Genomic DNA, 23,708 nt, shown 5'->3' on the forward strand with positions numbered 1-23,708 from the left:
TCTGGTGCTTTTTCTTTAGAAAAGCTAAACTTTAATTAGGTAGTTTTTACAATGAAAACAGGTACCCAAGGACTGGTCTTAAACGCTCACAACGGTACAAAAGACAAATACAAAACCTGTGGGTGGTGAGCAGCGTGTCCTGGCATCCCCCATCCCTGGCAACTGGTGGCCGTCCCCGCCCTGTTCTCAGACACACCAGGCGCCACCTTTGGTCCCTCAGCTGTGTGGGCGGGGAGAGGGCTGCACGAGCAAGAAAAACCCTCTCTCGCGGTCAGTGGGACTGAAGAAAAAATGAGAAAAGACAGAAGTCTAACAGGCAGAGCTGTTGCCAAGATTAGGAAGTTACACCTTTCGGGGCTAAGTTTAACATTCAGAACTGTAACACTGAATGCAAAAAAGTGTCTTAAATCACACAAAAGGGACCCATATTAAAATTTAGAAAATAAGTCCAAAACACCCCAGAGAAACTGAATCTAAAGCTCAAGTGGGCTGGGACTCGGTGGCACGTTGGGGGCCGGTGGTCCCCTGGAGCCCGAGTCAGGCCAGCAAGGGCGGTGGCCCTAGGACACGTTGGCCATGGGCTTGTACTTCTTGAAGCGCGTCCACTGGCCCGTGGCGTAGTTCATCTCGAAGACCGTGTCCACCAGCATGGTGGTGCTGCCCTGGCCGTCCGACTTGGGCAGGTCCTCCGTGTGCTCGCTCAGCTTGATCTGGATCACGTCGCCCTGCTCCTGGCACGGGTTCTCTGAGGGGGGCAGGGGCCGCTGGGCGGGGGGCCTGGGGGCGCGGGGTCGTCCCCCAACCCCCGCAGGACCCAGGTCTCCCCCCACCCCCAAGGGCCGGCCGCGGACCCACCTCGGGAGCCGGCCATGAAGCCCAGGATGAGGGCCTTCTCGGGCCGCGTAACCTTGTTGGCCGTCTTGAACATCTCCTGCGCGGCAAACATCTGCTCTCTCTGCGGTGGAGGAGCAGGGCTGGGTGTTGGGCCCCACCGGCGCCCTTGCTGTGGGCGCCCCCCCCCCCCCCGCCGCCGCACACCTACCGTGAGTGACAGGTTCTTCTTGGGCTGCTGCTGGGCGGGGGGCTGGGCCTGGGCCTGGGGGGCCACCATGGCCACCGGAGGCGTCTGGGTGGTGGGGGCGACGGCCGGGGGCGTGGTGGGTGTCAGGGGCGAGGTGGGCGCCGCGGGCGTGGGCGCCGCGGGGCTGAGGCCGCTGTTGTACAGGGGCGCCCTCTGCTTGAACTGTGCCGGCAGCGCGGGGCTGGGGGCGCTGGGCTCCTCGGGGGGCCGGCTGGCCTGCAGGCTGGCTTCCCGGGCAGGCGGGGCTGCAAGCAGAGCGAGGCCTGGGGGGAGGCCGGCAGGGCCAGGGACCCCGCCTCCGAGAGAAGTGCCCGGGCCCTGCCCCGCCCCAGAGCCCACACGCCGCCCGCTGGGCGAGGGCGCGGGGGGGGGCCCTCCTGCCCGCAGCTGGGGTGCGAGCCCCGGGCAGTGCCTCTGGGCGCGGGGCACACGCCCCCGAGAGCCCCAGCCAAGAGCCAGAGGGCTGAGGCCTTCTGAGACCAGCAGGTAAGACGTCCAGGCACTAGTGGGCTCCTGGGCGCTGGCGAGGGGACGGAGGGCTGCTTCCTGGAGCCCAGCAAGCCTGCCTGACCCCCAGGCCCTCTCTGGCCACCCCCTGCCCGAGGCCAAGCTCCCCCCACGGCAGGCAACGCTGAGCCCAGGGAGCAAACGCCTCGGAGCAGAACCCTCAGATCCCCCTCTACCTTTCCTTCCGCACCTTCTTTCTCAAATTGTAGGGCTACATGAGGACCCCTGGACCCTGAGGCGCTGTAACCGCAGCTGCCCCCCTCCCGCTCACAAACTGGGGCTCACACCCGGCACCGCACAAGGGGCGCTGCCTGTCTGGCCCCGTGAAGGGCAAAGCAGCTGAAACCCCTGGGTTTACTTCTCGAAGCTCGTGCTGGGCAAGAGAGTCTTCCAGCCCCGGCGGCACCAGCAGAGGTCCTGACACCCAAGGAAGCACCACGTGGGCGAGTCCTGGGAAGATGCTGCTCCCTGCCTGGTGGGTGCTGCCCGCTCTGGGTGCCCACTCACCTGGCGGGGCCTCGGAGCTGGGGATGTAGGATGAGGCAGGGACCACGCTGGGCGTAGCCGGCAGGTAGCTCGTGGATGGCAGCGCAGGCTCATTGTTCAGAGACCCGAGTTTCTGGAAGACAGAGACCATGGTTCCTCCCAAAAGCAGCCCGGGGGCTCAGCGTGAGCCTCTCCCAGTCCTGGATGGGGCCGGCTCCTCTGTGGGCCTCAGCGTCTCAGCCCAGCGCAAACCCGAACCTCCAGCCCCACAGGAGGGCCCCCACCCCCGGAAGCAGGACCGGGGGCATTGCTGTCCTCAGGGATGGAGACTGTTCCAGGCCAGGGGCCCCCGCGCTCGGCAGTGCTGGACCCCAAGCGTCCGGCCCTGCCGCCACCCCCATCCTGGAGCTGCCTTGTTGGGAGGGTGCGGGGCGGGGCGGGGCTGTCCCTGTTTGGTTAGGGACCCTCCCAAACCAGCCATCTTCGAGGTAAGAAGAAATTCAACTTTTTTTTTTTTTAAACCACAAAAGCATGAGAAAAGGAAGACACTCCTTTCAATAAAGTGAGATAACACAGCTCTGCAATGAGAAGTTTCCCACCACCCAGAAATGACCGATGGGGACAAGGCAACACACGGTGCCTGGCTGCCAAGTCCCTCCAGGCAGGCAGCACCGGCAGAGAGGGGCCTTCCGAGCAGCGCGCCCTCCCGCAAGGCCACCCCACCACCCCTGCGGGACAGGGGACGCCGAGGAGCCCCGAGCACGTGGCGCTGTCCAAACCTGGGCCCACGGGCACGCCAGCGCCCCGCCGGCGCCACCTCTTCTGCGCGTGTCCACGTACATACGTGTGCGTCCGCGCGTGTGCTCCCACAGGATGCGCCTCCGTGGCTAACGATGGGAATGGAGGCACGTGCTCTGGCCGCCCGTGGCCCTGCAGCCCTACCTGTGTGGACACCAGGCCGGCCGCGTAGTCGGGGGTGGCGTTCTCCACGACCATCTCTTCCTTGGCTGGCTTCTCCACAGCCTCCGCGTCTGTGGGCAGAGCACGGGCCTCAGCGCCCCGGGCGGCGGCCCTCCCGGCCCGAGGCGGCGGCGTCGGCGACTCTGAGGACAGGGCTGTCCCGCAGGCTCGCCCCTCTCCAGCCGGAGGCGGTCTCGGTCTCGGCAGACGAGAGACCAGGGCCTCCGCAGGCGGACGGCCCCCAATACGCACCCAGGGTCTTCCTCCTCCTCTTGGCCTCCCGGCCGGCCCCAACCATGTCCAGCTCGGAGATGTCGAGGAGCTGCCGACACAGACAGAAGCCCACCCTCAGCCCCATGGAAGGAGCGCGGCTGGTCCCGCGCGGGCGGGTCTGCCAGGGGACATGCCCACCTTCACACCCCTCTCCTTCCGCAGGGGCGTCCTTGACGGCGGGATGGCAGTGCGGTTCCCCGCGGGGCTGAAGACACTGGGGGCGGTGGGGCTTCGGAAGGGCGCCTGCTTTGGGATGCCTTTGAGCGGGGCTGCGGAGAGGACGGGCCGTCAGGGGGCCTCGCGGAGCGGCTCCTCCGCCACCGCTGCGTATTCCGCTTGCCCGTCTCCGCTAGAGCCGCCCCTGCTGGCCTGCCAGGTGCTCCCCCAGAAGGGTTGCGCCTCCGCGAGGGCAGGTGCTGGGGATGCCCCCAGGCCAGGGGCCTGCCCTCTCCCTGTGCCCAAGCACCGGGGCATCGGGTCGGCCTGCCCAGAAGGGCACACCGTGGCAACCAGCAACACCACAGCCAAACTGACGTCTCTGCCCAAGACGCCAAACCAACAAAGACGCCACACCTGCATCCATCGACCCTAACACACCGAGTCCTTTATCGCCACGGACAGGACTCAGCTTCCACTTCTTTCTTGCACCTCGGGGTTAACAGATGTGTTACAGGCTAGAGGCCCACATGCTGCAGCCAGAATCACCCTCCCTCTTCCCCTGGGCCTGGTCCCTCATCTCTCAAAGGGAAGGCACCTGACACGTGAGGAATGGCTCCTTCTGAAGGGGGCCTGGCCCCTTCCCCAGGCATCCAGTGCCTCCCCATTCCTGCCACTGGGACCCAGTGCTCAGCGTGCAGACACCAGGGCTTACTCACACCAAGATCATGTACGGTGTCCCAGGCCCGGTGCACAGGTGGCCCCTTGGCACAGCCAATGGGACAGGGCAAGGAAACAGGAAGCACCCCTGAACTGCACCGTGGGCACGCTGGGTCAGGGCGCCTGGCCGGGGTGTGGAAAGGAAGGTGAGGGGAGCTTTGTCAGGGGGACTGGCACATGGGGGGCAGGCAGGGACATTACAGTGAGGGCCCCATGTCAACCTGATTCACTTCCAGGGCCACCCAGGGCAACAGCCGGCCCTGAGGTGAAGGGGCTGCCCCGCCCCACAGTGCCGAGTCAGCCGACACCAAGACGGCAGCTCCCACGTGAGTGCTGTGGGCTGTAGGCCCCACAGGGAGGACCCCCACGAGCCCCCTCAGGCTCCAGTGGCAGCCCGGCTGCTGCTCTCACCGACCCACCTGCCCTGTCCGGTCAGCCCTGGGCCTGGGCAGCATGGGGTGGGCAGGGAGCAAGAGATGAGCTCCGGCCCCAAGGGAGGGACGAGGGAGCAGACCCGACGACACGACGGTGGCCCTATCAGCCTCGAGCTTGTAGAGCCCTTGCCCCACGGAGAACCTGGGGCCGGCACGGGGCTGGCAGGCGGCAGGACCTGGGGCGGAGGCAGCGGCCCGTGCCCTCCATGGCCATAAGGACGAGCGAGAACCGAGACTGAGCGTCTCCCTCCAATCCCGGTCTTTCCTCATCTCAGGCGGAGCCTTCTGGACCCTCGGTAAGCGGAAGAGCCCCCCTCATTTCACACAACAGAGCCGGCAGCACCGCAGGGCCTGTGGCCCAGTCAGGTCAAAGTTCAACGACTGGCTCCCGAGGAAGGGCGAGCCCTCCCCTCCGACCCCGCAGCGGCCCGGCCTTACTCGTGTTGTCCATCTTCCGGAGCAGCCCCCGGCCCTTGGCATGGAAGGGCACCCCCGCGCTCCTCTTCAGCTGCTGGGCGGTCTCGGTGGCTGTAAGACAAGGTGGCCTGCGTCAGCGCCCACCCGATGACAGCGCCTCCATCCGTGGGATTTACAAAGGTCGAGTTGTAAGGATTTGAGCACAAACACCCGCTCGTCTGCTTTCAAACGTTACAGCTACGCTTTCTGTGTAGGGCAGCGGCCCCCAACCTTTTTGGCACCAGGGACCGGTTTCGGTTTCGTGGAAGACAATTTTTCCTTGTACTGGGGTTGGTGGGGGATGGTTCAGGAGGTAATGCGAGCAGCGGGGGGCGGCGGGGAGCGGCAGATGAAGCTCCGCTCGCTCCTTTGCCCGCCGCTCACCTCCTGCTGCGCAGCCCGGTTCCTAACAGCCCATGGTACCGGTCCGTGGCCCCCGGGGTTGGGGACGCCTGGTGTAGAGAACTACACTTGCAGCAAGTAGGGCCCTGGCGGCTGCACCTTCCGGGGTGCGGGGGTGGGAGGGGCCCCGATGAAGCGTCCTCACTGGTGGGTGGTCATCTGGCACAACCTCACCCTTCCCTTCACAGAAGCATCAACGCGAGGCAGGAAACAAGCTTGGGGAGGGACGGAGCCCCACGCCCACCCGGCACCAGGTTCTGCCGTGGGGGGCTGGGGGCAGGTGCCACTGCTGACTGCACGGAGGGGCCTGGGAGCTGCCCAGGGGGCTGGGGGCCCGGGCCACGCACTGCCAGCTCCATGAAGCCACAGCGTAGTGCTGACCCCAGGACGCTGTCCATTTGGAACCGAGAGTCATGATGGCTGCTGTGTTTTATTTGGATTCTTTGAAAACAGGGCATTTATATAGGTTATTAATACCAATACCATAACCACTTTAAAAAAAAGTTCTGCTATCAGTCAAAGGAATCAATTTCCTGGCCTTTTTCTGAGCAAGTATCTTCCATGTACATTTTAGAAACCACTACTTAAAAAAACATTAATAAAATGACCAAACATCTTTCAAGTCAAATTGAGATCATCTGCAAGAATGAGGGAGGGCTACAGGAGTTGGGACCCAGCCTCTCCAATCTCTTCCAGGCTGCCAGTCTCATCACCTGTGGACTCCGTTGGTACAGATTTCATTTTTGGAACAAAGATTACAAATACTTTAACCTGAAAATTCGGAAGTTTCTAAAGTAGATTTTTAGAACACACAGTTTAGCATAGCAATCAATAAATTTCTAACAAAAAAAGAAAAAAACTACGTAGAACTCTGTCTTTAAAAGACAATTAGGTACCATAAAACCTAAAAGAAATCTAAAAACAAAAACTACAGACATAGGACAAAAGCATGATTTGCTCGGCAGTCAGTTTTCCCAAATCTGCCGGACTTTCCAGGCCAGGCAAGGCAGCCCCCGCTGAGGAGGGTCCCGACAAGTCCCAGTGCGCCCCCTAGGCCAGGTGCACCCACCCCCAGACCCGCATGCGGACAGCGGGCACTCACATTTCTGCAGGAGCTCTGCCCTCAGTGTGGCACTCTTCGGTTTCCTTTTCAACTGAAAATGTTTCACTGGGGGAGTGAGGGGCCCAGCGAGGGTCGTCAGGGCGTTTTTATTCAAGTACTGGCACTCCAGCGGGAGCATGGCCGACGCCTCACACTCGTTCACTGCTCGTTGGAGAACCAACATGTTAGGAGGTGCATTTCCCTTACACAGGCCCAATTTTCACTGCTAATATGAAAACGCACAGTTTCCTGTTTATAGCAGTGGAGCTTCTGCTTTGATCTCAAAACAGAAAACAAGTATCCACTGCCTGCCTGCCATAGACCAGCAATCAAGGCCACCAATCTGGGCCAAAGGTCAAGGACAGGACAGGAGGGCTCAGCAGAATCCCTGTGGAGATTTTTAAAGGCAGAAGCACCCGGGCCCCACCACAGATGTTCATCGGCACAGCTACGTTTGGAAGGGGCTCTGTGCACCCCTAGAGCAAAGCCGTAGGAAGGGGAAGCCCGTGACCATCCCGGATCTCCCCGAGTCCCCACGGCCCCCATGGGTGCTTTCTCCTGGACCCTCTGAATCCTGGCCCTCACAAGAAGCACCCAGGCGCGTTCCCCAGGTCTGTGGGTTTACCAGGCAGTTAGAGCTCGGGAGAAGGCCCTGGGTGGGGAGCAGAGACCAGTGCCACCGCTGTTCTTCCTGCCCCCGGGAGGCCCGCCCAGAAGCCCCTGGGCCGAAGACAGAGCAGGCCGCTCCCACCAGAGAGAGGACACCCAGGAGGGTGTGGACCTGTCTGGACCCTCATCAAGCTAATCACCAGGACAGAAACATCTTGGGTTTGCGTTCCAATGCTCTGGAAGCATCCATGTAGCTTGTGGGCAGTTACAAGTCAAGCGAAGGCCTACAGAGTAAGAGCGGTCACCTCGCAGTTGAGAAGAGGCACTGGCAGCCACCCCTGGGGACAGCCCGGCCACCGTCCCTGCGGGACCGCAGGGGCACAGGCGCCATCTTTAAAGGGCTGTAGTTCCAATTCTCCAAACTAGGAGAGGAATTCAAGGAGGAACAGACCTTCCCATCTTTATATGTTCTTTTACTCCATTTGCAAATATTTTCTAAGTGGTTTTCAGTTCGTGCTCTAGACAAGTAAACTGCTGATATTTTCAACACACAGTTATGAGCATCTACTCTGTGCCAGGGAATGTTCTAGGCTCTGAATGGGCAGAGCCCGTGCCCTCATGGAGCTGAGTGGGGAGAAGGGTGCGTGAATGTGAAAGCGGGTAAATAACGCACTTGAGATAAAGCACGTACAGTGAGGAGGGAGCCTCTGGGCTGCTCTAGACAAAGACTGGCCAAAAGCCAGCCAGCAGTGCATGGGGCAGGGGGGTACGGATACAGCCAGCACTGCACAGTACAGCGTGCAACACTCTCAAAGTCAAACTCATGTTACAAAAGAGGGTTTAAAGGAAGAAGACCCATCTCCCTCCTCCCAGCGTAAACCAAACACACCCAACCTACCCTTTTCTCTAAGTTCTCCTAAAATATCTTGAACGTTGGGATTCTGCTCTTCCAGATCAAGGTTAAGAGATCCGGTATCAGGAAAGGACTTCAGAATGTCGGCCACCATGAGAACCCAGGGGTCCGAGTCCAGGGTGGCGAGCTGGATGATCTCTGTGAGGGCACCCTTCATCTGCCGGGAGAGGAGAGATGGCAGTCCTTGTCGCCGACCCCACCCTGCCAACCCTGGCTCAGGCCTGCAGGGCTGCAGCTGAGCAGGAGCGCGAGCGCACCTTTGCTCGTTCAGACACAGAAAAGAACCCCCTTCAAGCCCACCGGAGCTTCTGCGCGCACGGGGCGGGGCCCAGCCTCTTCAGCCACCGCCCCCATGCCGGCGCCGCCCTCAGGAGAGCCCTCCCCCGCCCCACCCAGTGCCCACACCTCGCCAGCTGCCCGCGCATCTCCCCATCGCCTCCTGGCGCACCGGCCAGGCAAACAGAAGGGCCGCCCAGGACGGGGGGCCGTCCCCGCCCCCTGCTGGGGAACCTGCCACTGAGGCGTCTGGGGTGCGGGGAGCACCGGGGTGGGCAGGCCAACGCTGTGGCTCGGCACCTACGGCGGCTGGGAAGGGACTGGGTCCGGAAGGCCGCCGGGAGAACAGGGGCAAGTCTCCGCACGCCCCACGGCCACGTGACGGGCTCACGTGACAGAGGACAGCCCGCAGGAGGCCGGTCCCCCCGCCCCAGGACCAGGGGGACCTGGCTCCCGGGGACAGGCGTGGCCGGCGTGTCTGCTGCGCGCGAGGTGTCGCTTCCTCCCACAGGTGTGAGTGGCCACGGCGGCCCGCGGTCACCGCTGCTTAAGGCCCAGACGCGGGCCCAAGCCTGAACACGGTCCCCTTCACGCCTGCCCTCTCCCACCCAAGCTCCTGGTCCACCTGTCACCCCTCACCTGGCAGCTCCCCCTCGCCTGCGCTGACCCATCCATCCCCTCACGCTCTGGCTTAACCCTCATCCCCAGCTTCCCACCGCCCTCAGGAATCAGGATCCCCTCATCTGCCCCGGAGGCCCCAGCCGGTGGTGGTCCAGAAAAAATGCCTGGCTGAGACCCGCATCCCCCCAAGCGCACGCGCAGCCGAGGTCGAAGCGTCAAGGCTCTGGCATTCCCGCCTGAGGCTGGGTGCCTCCCCTTGGCCAAGCACAGGGCCGGATGCCAGCTGACCCAACTCTAAAAGGCTGTCTCTTGAAATCCATGGAAATAAGTTCTTTTGACGTGTGGCAAAAATGGTAAACGCTTATTTATTTTTTAACATTTGTGTTGGGGGCTTTTTTGATGTTTTAGAAGAATGAGCCCGTCTACCACCTTCCCGCTTGTATTTAGCTGAGCTATCAACTCTTTCCTACATTAAAAATAAAAGGCCAACAGCGAGAGGCCCGCGTACCGCAAAAAAAAAAAAAAAAACCCAAAAAACAAAAGGCACCAAATGAAAAACAATTTTATCTGTCACTTACTATGAGTTAAAGAGTGAAAACGTGTCCCTGGCAAACTAAAGTTATGTAAAAAACATAACAAAGAAGCCCCCCGTCATACCTAAGTCTCAAATTAAGTAGCTCCAAACAGATGGCAGGCTGTGCCCTCGGCAGTCACCCCAAAGCGTTAGGAACGAGAGACACACACACACTGTGTGTGAGGGGACGCCCAGGTGATGGGGAGGAGAGCCTGCAAATGGAACTGAGGTGGCCCAGCAGGAGGTGCCACCTCCCACGCCCGAGCCCAGAACTGCAGAGATGGCCATGGGACAGGGGACCTGGAGCCCTCTGACGCTGCCCGGGGCAGGGCGCAGGCTGTAAAATGGTGCGGCCATTAGAGAAACCATCTGGCACTTCCCCAAAAAGACAAACAGGCAGCTCCCTGGTGGTCTAGTGGTTAGGACTCTGTGCTTGCACAGCTGAGGCACGGCTTCAACCCCCCGTCGGGGAACTGAGATCCAACAAGGCTGCAAGGCCAAAATTTAAAAAAAAATGACAAACACAGATTACCACATGAGCTAACAACTCCACTCCCAGGTACAGACCCAAAAGAACTGAAAACATATGTCCACCCAAAAACTCATACGTGAATGGCTGGCTGTATTTGTAACAACCCCAAAGTGGAAGCAACTCCAAGGCCATCATCTAATGAATGGACGACCAAAATGTGGTTTATCTATACAACGAAACATTATTTGGCAATAAAAAGACACACGACGTGACAATATGGTGAACTGTGAAAACATGAAGCTCTGTGAAAGCCAGACCTGAGAGAGCACACACCATGTGGCTCTGTGCGTTTGAAACGTCCAGGACAGGTCACCCACAGGCCCGGGAGGTGGGACGGTGGTCCTGGGGCTGGAGCGGGGACAGGGAGTGACTACCAGTGAGCTAGGGGTTTCCTTCTCAGAGAGATGAAAGCGTTCTGGTATCAGATAGTGGCGATAACTGCACAGCACTGTGATTACCATAACCACTGATTTGTACACTTTACAATAATGAATCCTCTGTGAATATCGCAGTGTGAAAAACCGTATGAGGAAAAAAACAGGGGGCCAGAAGGCAAGCTTAGCCAAAGCCTGCAGACGTCTCCAAAGTTGGCGTCACACCTGGGCTCCTGCCTGGAGGCGGGAGTGTCCCTGGCCCTAGGTGGGCACCATGTTCCCAGACGTCAGAAGTCCAGGTGCCCAGGAAGCACAGGTGAGCTGTCTCAGGAGGGGGCAGTCTGGCTGTGGGCCGGCAAGGACAGGGACTGGGCAGGACAAGGACAGGCCTGTGTCCAAGGGATGGTCCTTGTCACCTGGAACACGGCTCTGGCCCTCCCTGACACAGAGCTCCTGTAAAAGCTGGGCCAGGAAGCATGTGCTTCAGTCCAGAGGAGTCACAATAGTAGAGGAACCAGAAGACAAGGAACCAAGCGTCAAACGGAAAGAGGACAGGACAGAAAACACCAATATCCGCTAGACATGCTTCTACTGAGCACATGATGTTTATGACCAGGTATAGAGCCATGAATTTTTTAAACTCTCTAAAATAAGGACATAAAGCAGAGAAATGAGTTCAAGACACAGCAAGGCAACAAGAGGTAACAAAATCAATAAAAAGACCATACCTCAAAATAGACTTAAGACGTCATTAAATCTCTAAGAATGCATTGCAATGACAAGGAGCCCACCAAAATGCTTGAATGGATGACAAGGTGTATGGAGCTTTCAATACCATAAAGATGGACACTTTCCCTCAGTAATCTGTAAGTCTAGGGTGACCCCACTCAAGTTGCAGAAATATTTTCTTCACAGAACTGGATAATCTGATTCTAAACTTCCTATGAGAAAAGCAATAAACAAAAATACGAAAGAAAATTTTTTTAAGGTAACAAGAGAAAGATCAATTTTACCAGATATTAAAATTACAAATGCCACATGATTAAATACGTTCCTTACCTCTCACTTTATTCCCAGATAAACTTCAAATGGATCAGATTTCAATTTGAGAAATGAGACTGTAAAAGCACAAGAAGAAACCATAGAAGTCTTTCTTTTGTATGACTGCTAAGGAAGAAGTCCTCTGTAGTTATGATTCTAAACCAAGGAGCCATAAAAGACATGCATTTGAATTTTACTACTTAAGTATTTTTCCCATGGAAAACCACCAAAAAGCTCCAAATTCCCTATATTAAATCAAGAGGAATGGCAAACTGGGTGAAAAAAATACTTTGCAACTCCTATCACAGGCAATTTTTAAAAATGCACACATATATATGAGTGTGTATATTTTATAGATGTCTATATATATAAAGAACAAACACACATATATAGAGATTGATCTTACATGTCAATTTTATAAAAGTTTATCATTAGAAAAATTATTTAAAACTTAAAAAAAATGCAAAGGATGCTCGGCCTCATTCAACATAAGAGAAATGCAAAATAAACGTAGAAGGAGATACAATTCCCACTTCAGGGATGGGCAGGGCGGAGCGGGGTGGCCCCTGCTGGCCCGCCTGGGAGGACGGGCATGATGGCGAAGGGCTCTGTGGCACACGCTCCTGAGTCCAACCATCTCAGGCCAAACCCTGAATCTGTCACCACTCCCAGGACAGCCTGGGAGTGCTTTAGCAGCAGTGGCTCGCAGTCATCCTGAGGATTCAGCACTCGGAGCAGCGTCTGGCAGGAGCGAGAACGCCCCCCCCAGGGGGCAGGCGACCACACACTGACAAGAATTTAAATGGGTATAACCTCTACTAAATTTATTTCATTTATTCTTTTAAATTTTTGGCCGCACCGCGCAGCTTGCAGAATCTTAGTTCCCCGACCAGGGATCGAACCCACGCCCTCGGCAGCAAAAGCATGGAGTCCTAACCACTGGACCACCAGGGAATTCCCTCTACTAACTTTATTTTACTGATACACATCACAATTTATAACGTATGTGCTTTTTGCCTGAGCAATTAGCACTTCCAAGAATTTATCCTCTGGATTAGAGACCTAAATGCAAGACCCGATACTATAAAGCTCTTAGAGGAAAACATAGGCAGAACACTTTTTGACATATATCACAGCTACATATTTTTGGATCCATCTCCTAGAGTAATGGAAACAAAAACAAAAATAAAGGAACCATGAACAAAAAGACAACCTACAAAACAGAGAAAATATTTGTAAATGATGCAACCAACAAGGGATTAATCTCCAAAATATACAAACAGCTCATAAAACTCAATATAAAAAAAACCCAATCAAAAAATAGGTAGAAGATCTAAATAGACACTTCTTCAAAGAAGACATAAAAATGGCCCAAAGGCACATGAAAAGATGCTCAACATCGGTAATTATTAGAGAAATGCAAACCAAAAGTACAATGAGGTATCACCTCACACTGGTCAGAATGGCCATCATCAAAAAGTCTACAAGTAATAAATGCTGGAGAGGGTGTGGAGAAAAGGGAACCCTCTCCTACGCTGTTGGTGGGAATGTAAACTGGTGCAGCCACTATGGAGGTTCCACAAAAAACTAAAAACAGAGCTACCATATGATCCTACAATCCCACTCCTGGGCATATATAAGGAGAAAACTCTAATTCTAAAAGGTACACACACCCCAATGTTCACCGCAGCACTACTTACAAGAGCCAGGACACGGAAGCAACCTAAATGTCCATCAACAGAGGAATGTATAAAGAAGATGTGGTACATATATACAGTGGAATACTACTCAGACATAAAAACAATGAAATAATGCCATGGATGGACCCAGAGATTATCATACTAAGTGAAGTCAAAAAAAGACATATATTATATGATATTATTTATTTGTGAAATCTAAGAAAAATGATACAAATGAACTTATACACAAGACAGAAACAGACCCACAGACATAGAAAACAAACTTATGGTTACCAAAGCAGGGGAGGGAGAAATAAATTAGGAGTTTGGGATTAAAATATACACACTACTATTATAAAAGATATAACCAACAAGGACCTACTGTATAGCACAGGAAACTATACTCAATATTTTGTAATACCCTATAAGGGAAAAGAATCTGAAAAAGAATATGTATGTATGTGTGTATGTGTGACTGAATCACTTTGCTGTACATCTGAAACACAACACTGTTAAGTCAATTATTAATATATTTCAATAAAAATAAATAAAAACTACAAAAAAGAAAAAGAAGAAGAAGAATTTATCCTCTAGTTACCTTGCACACCTGAGAGAATTCACTGCAGCAAAAGACAGGAAACAGCTGCATGTCCACCAACGGGACGGGAGACCAAGTAGATAAAGTAGGTCCTGTGAGGCAGGAAAAAGAATGCAGCTACAGCGTGGGCACTGGTACGGAAGCATCACCAAGACGGATCTGCAATTAGTGTGAATCTCTATAACTCATCCATCCTACAAACACGGGGGCTCCCTCCACTAAGGGCCAGGCAAAGTGGGGTGTTAGGGATACAGAGACACACAAGACACAGGACCTGGTCTCAAAAAAGCTCACAGGTGAGCACTAAAGAAACCGAGAACTCACTTGTGTTCACAAAAACCTACTGCTATAGGTTGAACTGTGCCCCTTCAAGAAGATTTGTTGGAGTCCTAACCCCAGGACCTCAGAATCTGACCTTATTTGGAGACAGGGCCTTTATGGAGGTCATCGAGTTAAAATGAGGTCATTCAAATGGGTCGTAATCCAACACAACTAACATCCTTATAAGAAAGGGATATCTGGACAGAGATGCACACACACAGAGGGAAGGCGACGTGAAGGCTCCCGTGGAGAAGCCAGTCACAGGACTAGAGCAATGACCCCCCAGCCAAAGAACACCTGAGGCCACCAGAAGTTCGGAGAGAGGCACGGATTTGACTTCTGGCCACTCAGAGCTGTGAGACAACACACTTTTGTTGTTCTAAGACATCTACTCTGTGGTACTTTACTGCAAACTAATACAACTACCATGAGGCAACTGGACAATATTTTACAAAAACGTTTGAGGAGAAAAAAAGGGGGAGTTAAAGACAAAAACAACCACTGGTATGAGCTGAATGTTTGTGTCCCCCCTCAAGTTCATATGCTGAAACCCTAATCTTTGGGAGGTGACTAGGTGTGAGGGCTGGGCCTTGATGGATGGGATTAGTGTCCTTATAACAGAGCCCCCAGGGCAGGGCCCCGCTCTCTCCTGCCACAGCTGAGCACACAGCCATCTGCAAGCCAGGAAGAGGGCCCTCACAAGAAACTGAATCAGCCAGCTCAGACGAACAGTTCATCGTGGGCTTTCTTTCCATCATCCAGAATTGTAAGAAAATAAATGTCTATTATGTAAACCACCAAGTTTATGGTATTTTTGTTATGGCAGCCTGAGCCTTTACATTAAATAAAATCATCAGTGAGAATCCTGCCTTCAGCACTCTCATGGTAATAAGCTTTTATGGGTCTCTGGGGGGAGACAGATGCAGAGTAAGTGAGGGGCTTTCAGTTCTTGCCAAGAGGGCAGACTGGCGTGGGCTGCTGGAACATCACACACACAGACACACGTGGCACAAATCCACAAGAAAAGGAGAGTTGGCTTGCATTTCAACGCATGGCTGGGAACCCTGGGCTCAGAACAGAGAAAAATAACACCTTCTCCCCATCCAACCACACAAATGAGGTGTAGTACTGAGGCATTAGAGGTGGATCTCTGAACAGGAGAGCTACGAAGTGAGGAGAAACAAAAGAAGCACATTTAATGACTTCTTAAACAAAACTTCAAAACACAAACCATGAGCCAAAAAACGTATTACTGTGCATTAAAATGAAAGGCTATGAGCAAATGGAAAATTTAGCAGGCAGATGCGATCTGTAATGTTCAAAACCAGCAGTGTTTAACATTAAAATATACAAAGAGCCCCTGCAAATCAACAAGAGGATAGCAACCCCAATAGAACGCAGGCAGGTGTTATTAATGGGCAGCGTACAAAGAGACGGCAACAATCCCAGCCCCAGATACACCCCAAATGAACACAGGGCAGCACTTTCCAACCACTGATTTGCAAAAGCGGAAAAGTGGACAAGGCCAAGAGCTGGAGGGTGAGGGAGATGGCACAGGCGCCCACAGGCACTGCACGTGGGAGTGTGGGCACCTCAATGCCGCCACTTACACAAATACCTTCTATGACCCAACAGTCCCACCCCTGGGCATAGAGTCCAAGTGTATGTTCACAGCAATCCACGGGTAAGGAGCTTTGCATCAGAGCATGATTGCTGTGGCTGAGCTGGGGGCAGCTTGCTATCAGTGCTGGAGGGTGGCATGCATGGGGGTGGCAACAGTCGGGGTGCAGCTGGGCAGGTCAGGAGCTGGCACACTTTTCTGTCAAGGGCCAGAGACTATTTCAGGCCCTGGGGGCTACGCAGCTCTGTCTCATCTTTTTTCACTAAACCCTCTAGTAACGCTCAAAACATTCTTAGTTTACAGACTACAGAAAACAAGTCACAGGCCTCAGTTTGCCAACCCTAGGGTTAGATGAAGAGCAACACAAGTGAATATTAAAAACACATTTTGTTTACAAAAACTGAGATATGTAAGACAATAGAATTTATATCAATTAAAAATACATGCACCCCCCCATCCCAATTTGAGCAAACACTTTACCAGAGAGGCTCAACACCGTTAGTCACCATGGAAACGTAAACTGAAACCTACTAGAGTGTTTGCATTAAAAAAAACCACCATGACCTTCACACTCCTCTCCGGATATTGAAATGATACAAGCACCCTGGAAAGCAGTTTGGCAGTTTCCTATCACGGAACCTGGCCATCCTCTCCCAGGTGTTTCCTCTAGAGAAATGGTGACAGTCCACACAAGGACCTGTCCATACATGTAAACATGTCCATTCAGAGGGACACGACACAGCAGGAAAAGTTATGAGCTACTAATATACATAACACAAGCGTGGACTTCAAGATAAGGATGCTGAGTGAAAGCCAGACCAAAAAAGCACTATTAATATAACATTCCAAGAAATGCCAACTAAGCTATGGAGACAGAAAGTAGATCAGTGATTACTTAGCACAGGGAGAGGGGCAGGAGGATTACAAAGAGGCAGGAGAATGTGATCTTCATTTTAATGGTTTTACAGGTGTGCACATGTCACACTGTACACTTTCAATATATTTATGTCAATTATACTTCAAATGAAAAAAAGTCCCTAAAAACAATACACATTTTTAAAGAACACTCACAAAAAAACACGTAATAGAACAGAACAGGGAAAGTTGCTACCTATGGGGAAAGTGGAGTAGGATGTGGGAATAAAACAGAGAAGTTAAACAGAAGAGACTTTGAAGGGAAATCAGTAAATAAGTTTAACAACAGAATAAGAAAGAGACGGAATAAGTCCGATGCTACCCAGATCATAACAGGCAGGAAAAAAAATGGTTTGAAAATACCAAAGAGGCTGCACAGAAAACAGAGGGAAGTCTCCCACACACCTGACTGGAGATTCAGAGAGAAAGGGAACAGAAACTGGGACCAAGGAAAGGTCTATAGAGGAAATTGTTAAGAATTAACAGATGAAAGATAATCACAATTTCAAGAAGCCCAACAAACTTTGTAGGATACATTTTTAAAAATTTCTTCACCAAAACACATCCTAGGAAGCTGCAGAACTACAGAGTGAAGCCACTGTCCTGGGCCAATGGGCCCAAGGCCCTCAGGGGCAATCCTATGGCCTGACATCAAGTTACTGACTCGCTGGGACCACGGAGTCCCACGCCAGAGGCACTATGGGCACCTGACCACAGAAAGGAAATGACTGAGGTACTTGACTCTGGGGGACAGTGGAGTTTAGGTAAAATTCCAATGAAGTGGCGAGTCTGTGTGTAAAAGGTCAGTGTCAGAACTGTCAGGTGGACCTGGGTCCAGTTTCCTTAGAAACAACAACAGTGAGAGACGTGGGTGTCATGCTCACACACTCCTTATCCAAGCCTCTGCACCTGGGCTGGAAACTGAGGCTGCTTCTTTGTGTCAAAGTGTCTTAGATCCTCCAAGCAAAAGTGGGATGCTTCACTATTACCGATATGACTTTAAACAGCAGTTTCCGAGAGTCTGTGATTTTCATTTTTAAAAAAATTTATTTATTTAATTTATTTATTTTTGGCCGAGTTGGGTCTTTGCTGCTGTGCGCGGGCTTTCTCTAGTTGTGGTGAGGGGTGGCTTCTCTTGTTGTGGAGCACAGGCTCTAGGCGCATGGGCTTCAGTAGTTGTGGCACGTGGGCTCAGTAGTTGTGGCTCACGGGCTCTAGAGCGCAGGCTCAGTAGTTGTGGCACACGGGCCCAATTGCTCCGCAGCATGTGGGATCTTCCCGGACCAGGGCTCGAACCCATGTTCCCTGCGTTGGCAGGCAGATTCTTAACCAGTGCGCCACCAGGGAAGCCCAAGTCTGTGATTTTTAGACAACAGAGTTTCTCAGTGAATAAGGCAGCCATAGTGATTAAAGGGCATGCTGTGACAATTCACAACTGTGACATGTCCTTGGGGAAACAGTTTCTTATTCACTTGGCAGCTGGCCTGATCTGTTACCCCAGGTGATAAATATGTAGCTATCCCAGTCACTGATCACTGGAATCCCTAGGCTTCCCACAGCAGTCTTATGAGTTGGATAATTTTACATATTAAAGAGTTACCTCAGGCAGCCCTAAAACTCTCCCTAAAACTTCCTTTGGTGGCAATGTTAAGGACTTGGATAAGAGGGGTCACTGGCTTTATCAGTAGCAGCATTTACAGTTTCCTCAAAGCCCTTTCAAATATAGCTAAAACATTATGAAGTCAGTATTTACATTTTACAACACTCTGTAGTTAGCAAAACACCTCATGTACATTGCCTCCTGACATCATTCTTACTTCCTGGACCAAATTCTAAATTCTTTGAGAGCAGGGGCCCTAAATCACTTCTGTACCCCTCACTGAATAAACTAAAATGCCGGACCATTAAAATCTCTTTTCCTCTTCCCTCCTATTAGTTAAGAACTGTTGCTGACTTAGCTTTTAAGAGAAATAGATGCATCACAAGACAAGTGAACTGGTTTTGAGATTTCATTAAGAAACACAAGTTGTAGCAGACGCTGTGTACAATGTTTACTTTTACATGTCCCGGCCAAGGGGTCAAAAGTTATTCTTGGTGTGTCTGTGAGGATGTTTCTGGATGAGATGAACTTCTGAATTGCACAGACTGCCCTCCCTAATGTGGATGTCCCTCATTAAATCAACTGAAGACCTGAACAGAACAAAAAGGCTGAGTAAGATGCAACTCCTGCCTGACTATTGAGCTGAAACTTTGGTCTTTTCCAATCTTGGGACTTGGATGAAACACTGGCTCTTCTTGGGTCTCCGACCTGCTGGCTTTTTAGACTGGAACTACACTTTAGCTCTCCTGGGTCTCAAACTTTCTGGCTGTAGCTCCTGGAACTTTTCAGGAGGCTTTTGTGAGCCAATTCCTTTCAATAAAACCCAGTATCTCTCTCCGCCCCCCCCCATGTTATATATAGGTATACATAAGGTACACACGCATCCTATTTGTTCTGTTTCTCTGGAGAATCCTGGCTAATACCGTGCAGAACACACACAGCCCAGCCATCTAGTCCCCCGTATCTATGGTCCTATGTAAAAAAGCTTAATCTTCAGAATGTTATCCCCTAAGGTATCAGACCCTTAAATAACTAAAGAAAGATAATTAAAATAGCTAAGTGAATTGGGATGTTTTGGAAAGTTTGTTTTGTTTTGTTTTTAAACACTGAATATATAATAAAAATGCCTTTCAGAAAACTAAATTATCCAGAATGGCCTAGTTCATTTTCAACCTAGCTAAGCAAGTTCTTCATTATAATTTCTTGTAATACAGACAGAATCCAAGAACAAACTATATATTTAAAAATATCAGTGAAAGAAAGTTGGTATACCTATATCAATGCTGGACAAAAATAGACAAAACATTACCAACTATAGAGACCGCTATATAAAGATCCATGGTTCAGTTCACAAGGCAACAATAACAATTCTAAACTTGTATGCACCTAATAACATAACCTCAAAATGTAGAAAGCAAAAGTTGATAAAACTATAAGCACTAGACAAATCCATAATCATAATAGAGATAAACATACCCCCTCCTCATTAACTGATAAATTTTTTTAAATCAGTAAGAATACAGTAGACCTGTACAGCACGATTAAACAAATTTGACCGAATGAACATATACTGGGCAATGGATCACAAAACTAGATCATAAAATGCTTCTGAAACTCACTTGCAATGTTTACAAAAACTGACCATATATTTCGCCATTAAGCAAATCTTAAATTTCAAATGACTGAAATAATATAGACTATATTCACTGACAAGCACTCAATCCAGCTAGAAATCACTAGTAAAAACATAACTAAAACCTCCCTCCCTCCAATGTATGGAAATTAAGAAACATTTCTAAATTACAAAGGGGTCAGTGAGGAAATCATCATAGAAATTACAAAATATTGTGACTTGGTAATGAAAACACTATCAAAACTCGTAGGGTGCAGTGATTAGAAAATAACCAGGACTTCACTGGTGGCGCAGTGGATAAGACTCCGTGCTCCCAATGCAGGGGGCCTGGGTTCGATCCCTGGTCAGGGTTCGAACCCTGGGTTCAATCTCTGATCAGGGAACTAGATCCCACATGCATGCCGTAACTAAGAGTTCGCATGCCACAACTAAGGAGCCCGAATGCTGCAACTTAACTCCCAGTGCAACCAAATAAATAAAGAAAATAACCTGTGGGACCTCCCTGGTGGTCCAGTGGGTAAGACTCTGCACTCCCAATGCAGGGGGACCGGGTTCAATCCCTGGTCAAGGAACTAGATCCCACATGCATGCCGCAACTAAGAGTCCACAAGCCGCAACTAAGACCCAGCACAGCTAAAATAAATAAATAAATGAACATTAAAAAAAAAATAAGAAATGTTATTATCTACTTTATGCTAATAATTTGAAGTTTTAATAGAAACTGCCAAATCACTAGAAAATATATAATATCCAGAAAATTTTACTTACGAAGAACATAAAACCAAGCATCAATACTCAAATATCTTCCCACAAAGAAAATCCAGGTCCCCTAGATGGCTTTATTACTAAGTTCTACCAAACATTTAGAAAGAAGTAATTCCATTGTTAAGCAAACTTTCCAAAGAAGAGGAAAATAGAAGATACATTACCATTCCTTTTATAAGGGTAGCATAACTTCAACACCAATATCTGACAAAGACAGTCTGGGAAAGTAAAATTAGAGGTTAATCTCACCCATGAACACAGATACAAAATTCCTACACAAAATATCAGGACAACATAATCCTACATATAAAATGACCAAGTTAGGAATGCCAGGTTGGTTAACAGCTAATGCTATTCTGGGACCTCCCTGGTGGCGCAGTCGTTAAGAATCTGCCTGCCATTGCAGGGGACACGGGCTCCATCCCTGGTCCGGGATGATCCCACATGCCACGGAGCAACTAAGCCCGTGCGCCACAACTACTGCGCCTGTGCTCTAGAGCCCGCGAGCCACAACTACTTAAGCCCGCGTGCCTAGAGCCCGTGCTCTGCAACAAGAGAAGCCACCGCAATGAGAAGCCCGCGACCGCAACAAGGAGTAGCCCCTGCTCGCCGCAACTAGAGAGCCCACCCATCAATGAAGACCCAAGGCAGCCAAAAAAAAACACAAAACACAATGCTATTCTGTAAATGTGGCAAACTATATGTCAATAGACATTATAAACATTTGATAAAATTCAATATTCATTCATGTTCACATCTACTACAATTGTTACCCCAAAACTGGGTTCACCTCTTGATGAGTGTTGAGCCAAAAGACACAACCAAGCCAAAAAGAAGGAAGGATGTATTCCTTGCAGCCAGTAAGGGGAACAGCAGGATCTTTCCCAAAGCTGTGTCTCCCCAACACCAAAAGTGGGGAAGTTTTAAGCTAAGGGTACATGCATATTCATGAGGGGCTTTGGTGGTTGACAGAGTCCAAGCTTTAGTTGACCGAAGTCACATGGGTCAATATCATCATTCCATCATCCACCTGGGTGGGGGTCTTAGTTCTTGCAGAACTCAAAAGATTTGTATCAGATTGTTACGTACATCCCTGGAGGAAGAGCTAGGATTCTGCTTTATCGCCGAACTACCATTTCTTAACTGCTTTTCCTTTGTTCCTGCATTCTCTCACGTCCCTTAAGATCCTTAATTACTGAGACCTGTTCAAGGGCAAGCATTGTGGCCAGGCTTCGATCCCAACATGACTTCGGCCAAAAATGGCTTTTTCTTATTTAAAGTTTTGGCCATGAACTTGGGACAAGTATGGTTAATAAACAGGTTATGGGGGAGACAAACTTCCACCCACCCCAGGCCAGGTTCTTGGAGGACTCTGCACAGGAGAAAGACTCTGTATAGGCGAAAGGCAAAACTGGACATCTCTGATGAGACAACAGGGAGTTCCCTCCCCCGGCCCCCCAGCAGGAAAGCATACCCTAAGAGGAGTACACCTGCTTAGATACAGCTAAGAGCTTCTGTGACTCTGAAGGCTCCATGGAGAAAGCTAAATCAAGACACAACTGGAAGAAATCTGCAACATACACAACTGAAAAAAGGCTGCTATTCAAATTTTATTTTTTTAAAAACTCCTACAAAGCGGGAATTCCCTGGCAGTCCAGTGGTTAGGACTCCACGCTTCCACTCCTAGGGTTCAATCCCTGGTCGGGGAACTAAGATCCTGCAAGCCACGCAGTGCAGCAATAAATAAATATTTTAAAAATAATAATAAAACTCCTACAAAGCAATGAAAAAAATACATCGGGGGAAATTTTTTTCTTGAATTATTAACAAAAAAGAACATCAAATAATGAATAAGCACATGAAAAGATGCCCAACCATACGCATACTCAGAGAATGGAACACTATTCAGCAGTGAAAATTAAACCACAGCGGGGCCGCAGGTTGGATGAATGTGTCAAGGTGTCAACACGAAGAAGACAGACACACCCACATCACTCACGCGAAACACACGATATGATACCGTAACATTAAGTTCAAGCCAGGCAAAACCAAACTACTGCTGAAAAATGCCTATACAACTGATAAATCACAAGGAATGGCAGAGAAATGATCACCTCCCAAAGTGAGCGAGGGGAGAGGGCAAGGGTTGTGATCCGGAACAGGTGGGGGAGGCCTCTAGACACAGTTTTATTCTGTTTCTCTTGTACACGTTATATATAAAAAACAACTATCAACTATAATAACAGGGCAGTCACTGCGACAGTAGTTGGGGAACGTTTAAACAACTACGGCGCCTCAACATTTTGAAAAACTACTTATTTTGCGCAAAAAGCGACACAATTTACCGTTAAGGAAAACAAGAAGAGAACAAGTCGGACAGACCCACTGATGAGAACGATGCAAGAACACGAGCGTGTGGCAAGAACCCAAAGCGCAGGGTGACCGAACCGGGTGGGTACCCCGACAGGTGAAAGCAACAAAACCGAGGTGGGCGCTGAGCCCGAGGCGGGCCCCCGACAGCCCGACCCCCCTCCCCCCGTCCGGGCACCTCGCCCGCGGCTCCGACAGGTGCAGGCGGCAGCTAGGGCTCGCGTCCACCGCGGGGGGATGGTGAGGAGGGGGAACGGGTCCGCGAACAGCGAGGGTCCGAGGGGCAGGAGGGGGGAGGGGAGCGGGGGAGGGTCCGCGAGGGCCGGGGTCTCGGGTCCAGGGCAGGCGCGGCCCCGAGGGGGAGGCCGGCCCCGCGTCCGCACCGCCGTCCGCCTCACCTCGTCCACCGTGCGGCGCGGGAGGTGAAGCGTCCCGAGCAGCAGCTTGAGCTTCACGGCCGACGAGAGGCCGTGGAAACAGAGGCGGATGTTGTCGATAACCGCGGCCGTGAGCAGGGACGCGATGCTGGGCGGCGCCCACAGCTCGTCCGTGGCCCCCAGCTTGTTGTGCAGCCACAGGCCCGTGTCGCTCTCCCGCATGGACGCCATCTTGAGGGGGAAAAAGCCGGCCACCCCCGAGCCGGCATCTTATGAGGACACCTACGCGCCCGCGGCAAGGACCCTCAACAT

General features: G+C 51.4%; 1 protein-coding gene across 1 annotated transcript; it reads right to left on the minus strand.

Moving 5' to 3' along the window:
• On the minus strand, nucleotides 1-23,705 carry NELFA (negative elongation factor complex member A). The gene is made up of 11 exons (XM_082642318.1): nucleotides 23,418-23,705; nucleotides 8,085-8,256; nucleotides 6,578-6,739; nucleotides 5,056-5,145; nucleotides 3,446-3,576; nucleotides 3,287-3,356; nucleotides 3,017-3,105; nucleotides 2,096-2,207; nucleotides 1,043-1,326; nucleotides 856-955; nucleotides 1-745 (listed from the first exon to the last, which is right to left on the minus strand). Exons 1-11 carry the CDS (start codon nucleotides 23,625-23,627, stop codon nucleotides 561-563), a joined length of 1,605 nt encoding a protein of 534 aa, XP_082498444.1. The 5' UTR covers nucleotides 23,628-23,705; the 3' UTR covers nucleotides 1-560.
• Nucleotides 23,706-23,708: the final 3 nt, after the last annotated feature.

This window comes from Mesoplodon mirus (assembly GCF_964341445.2).
Source record: "Mesoplodon mirus genome assembly, chromosome: 2".
Lineage (NCBI taxonomy): Eukaryota > Metazoa > Chordata > Mammalia > Artiodactyla > Ziphiidae > Mesoplodon > Mesoplodon mirus.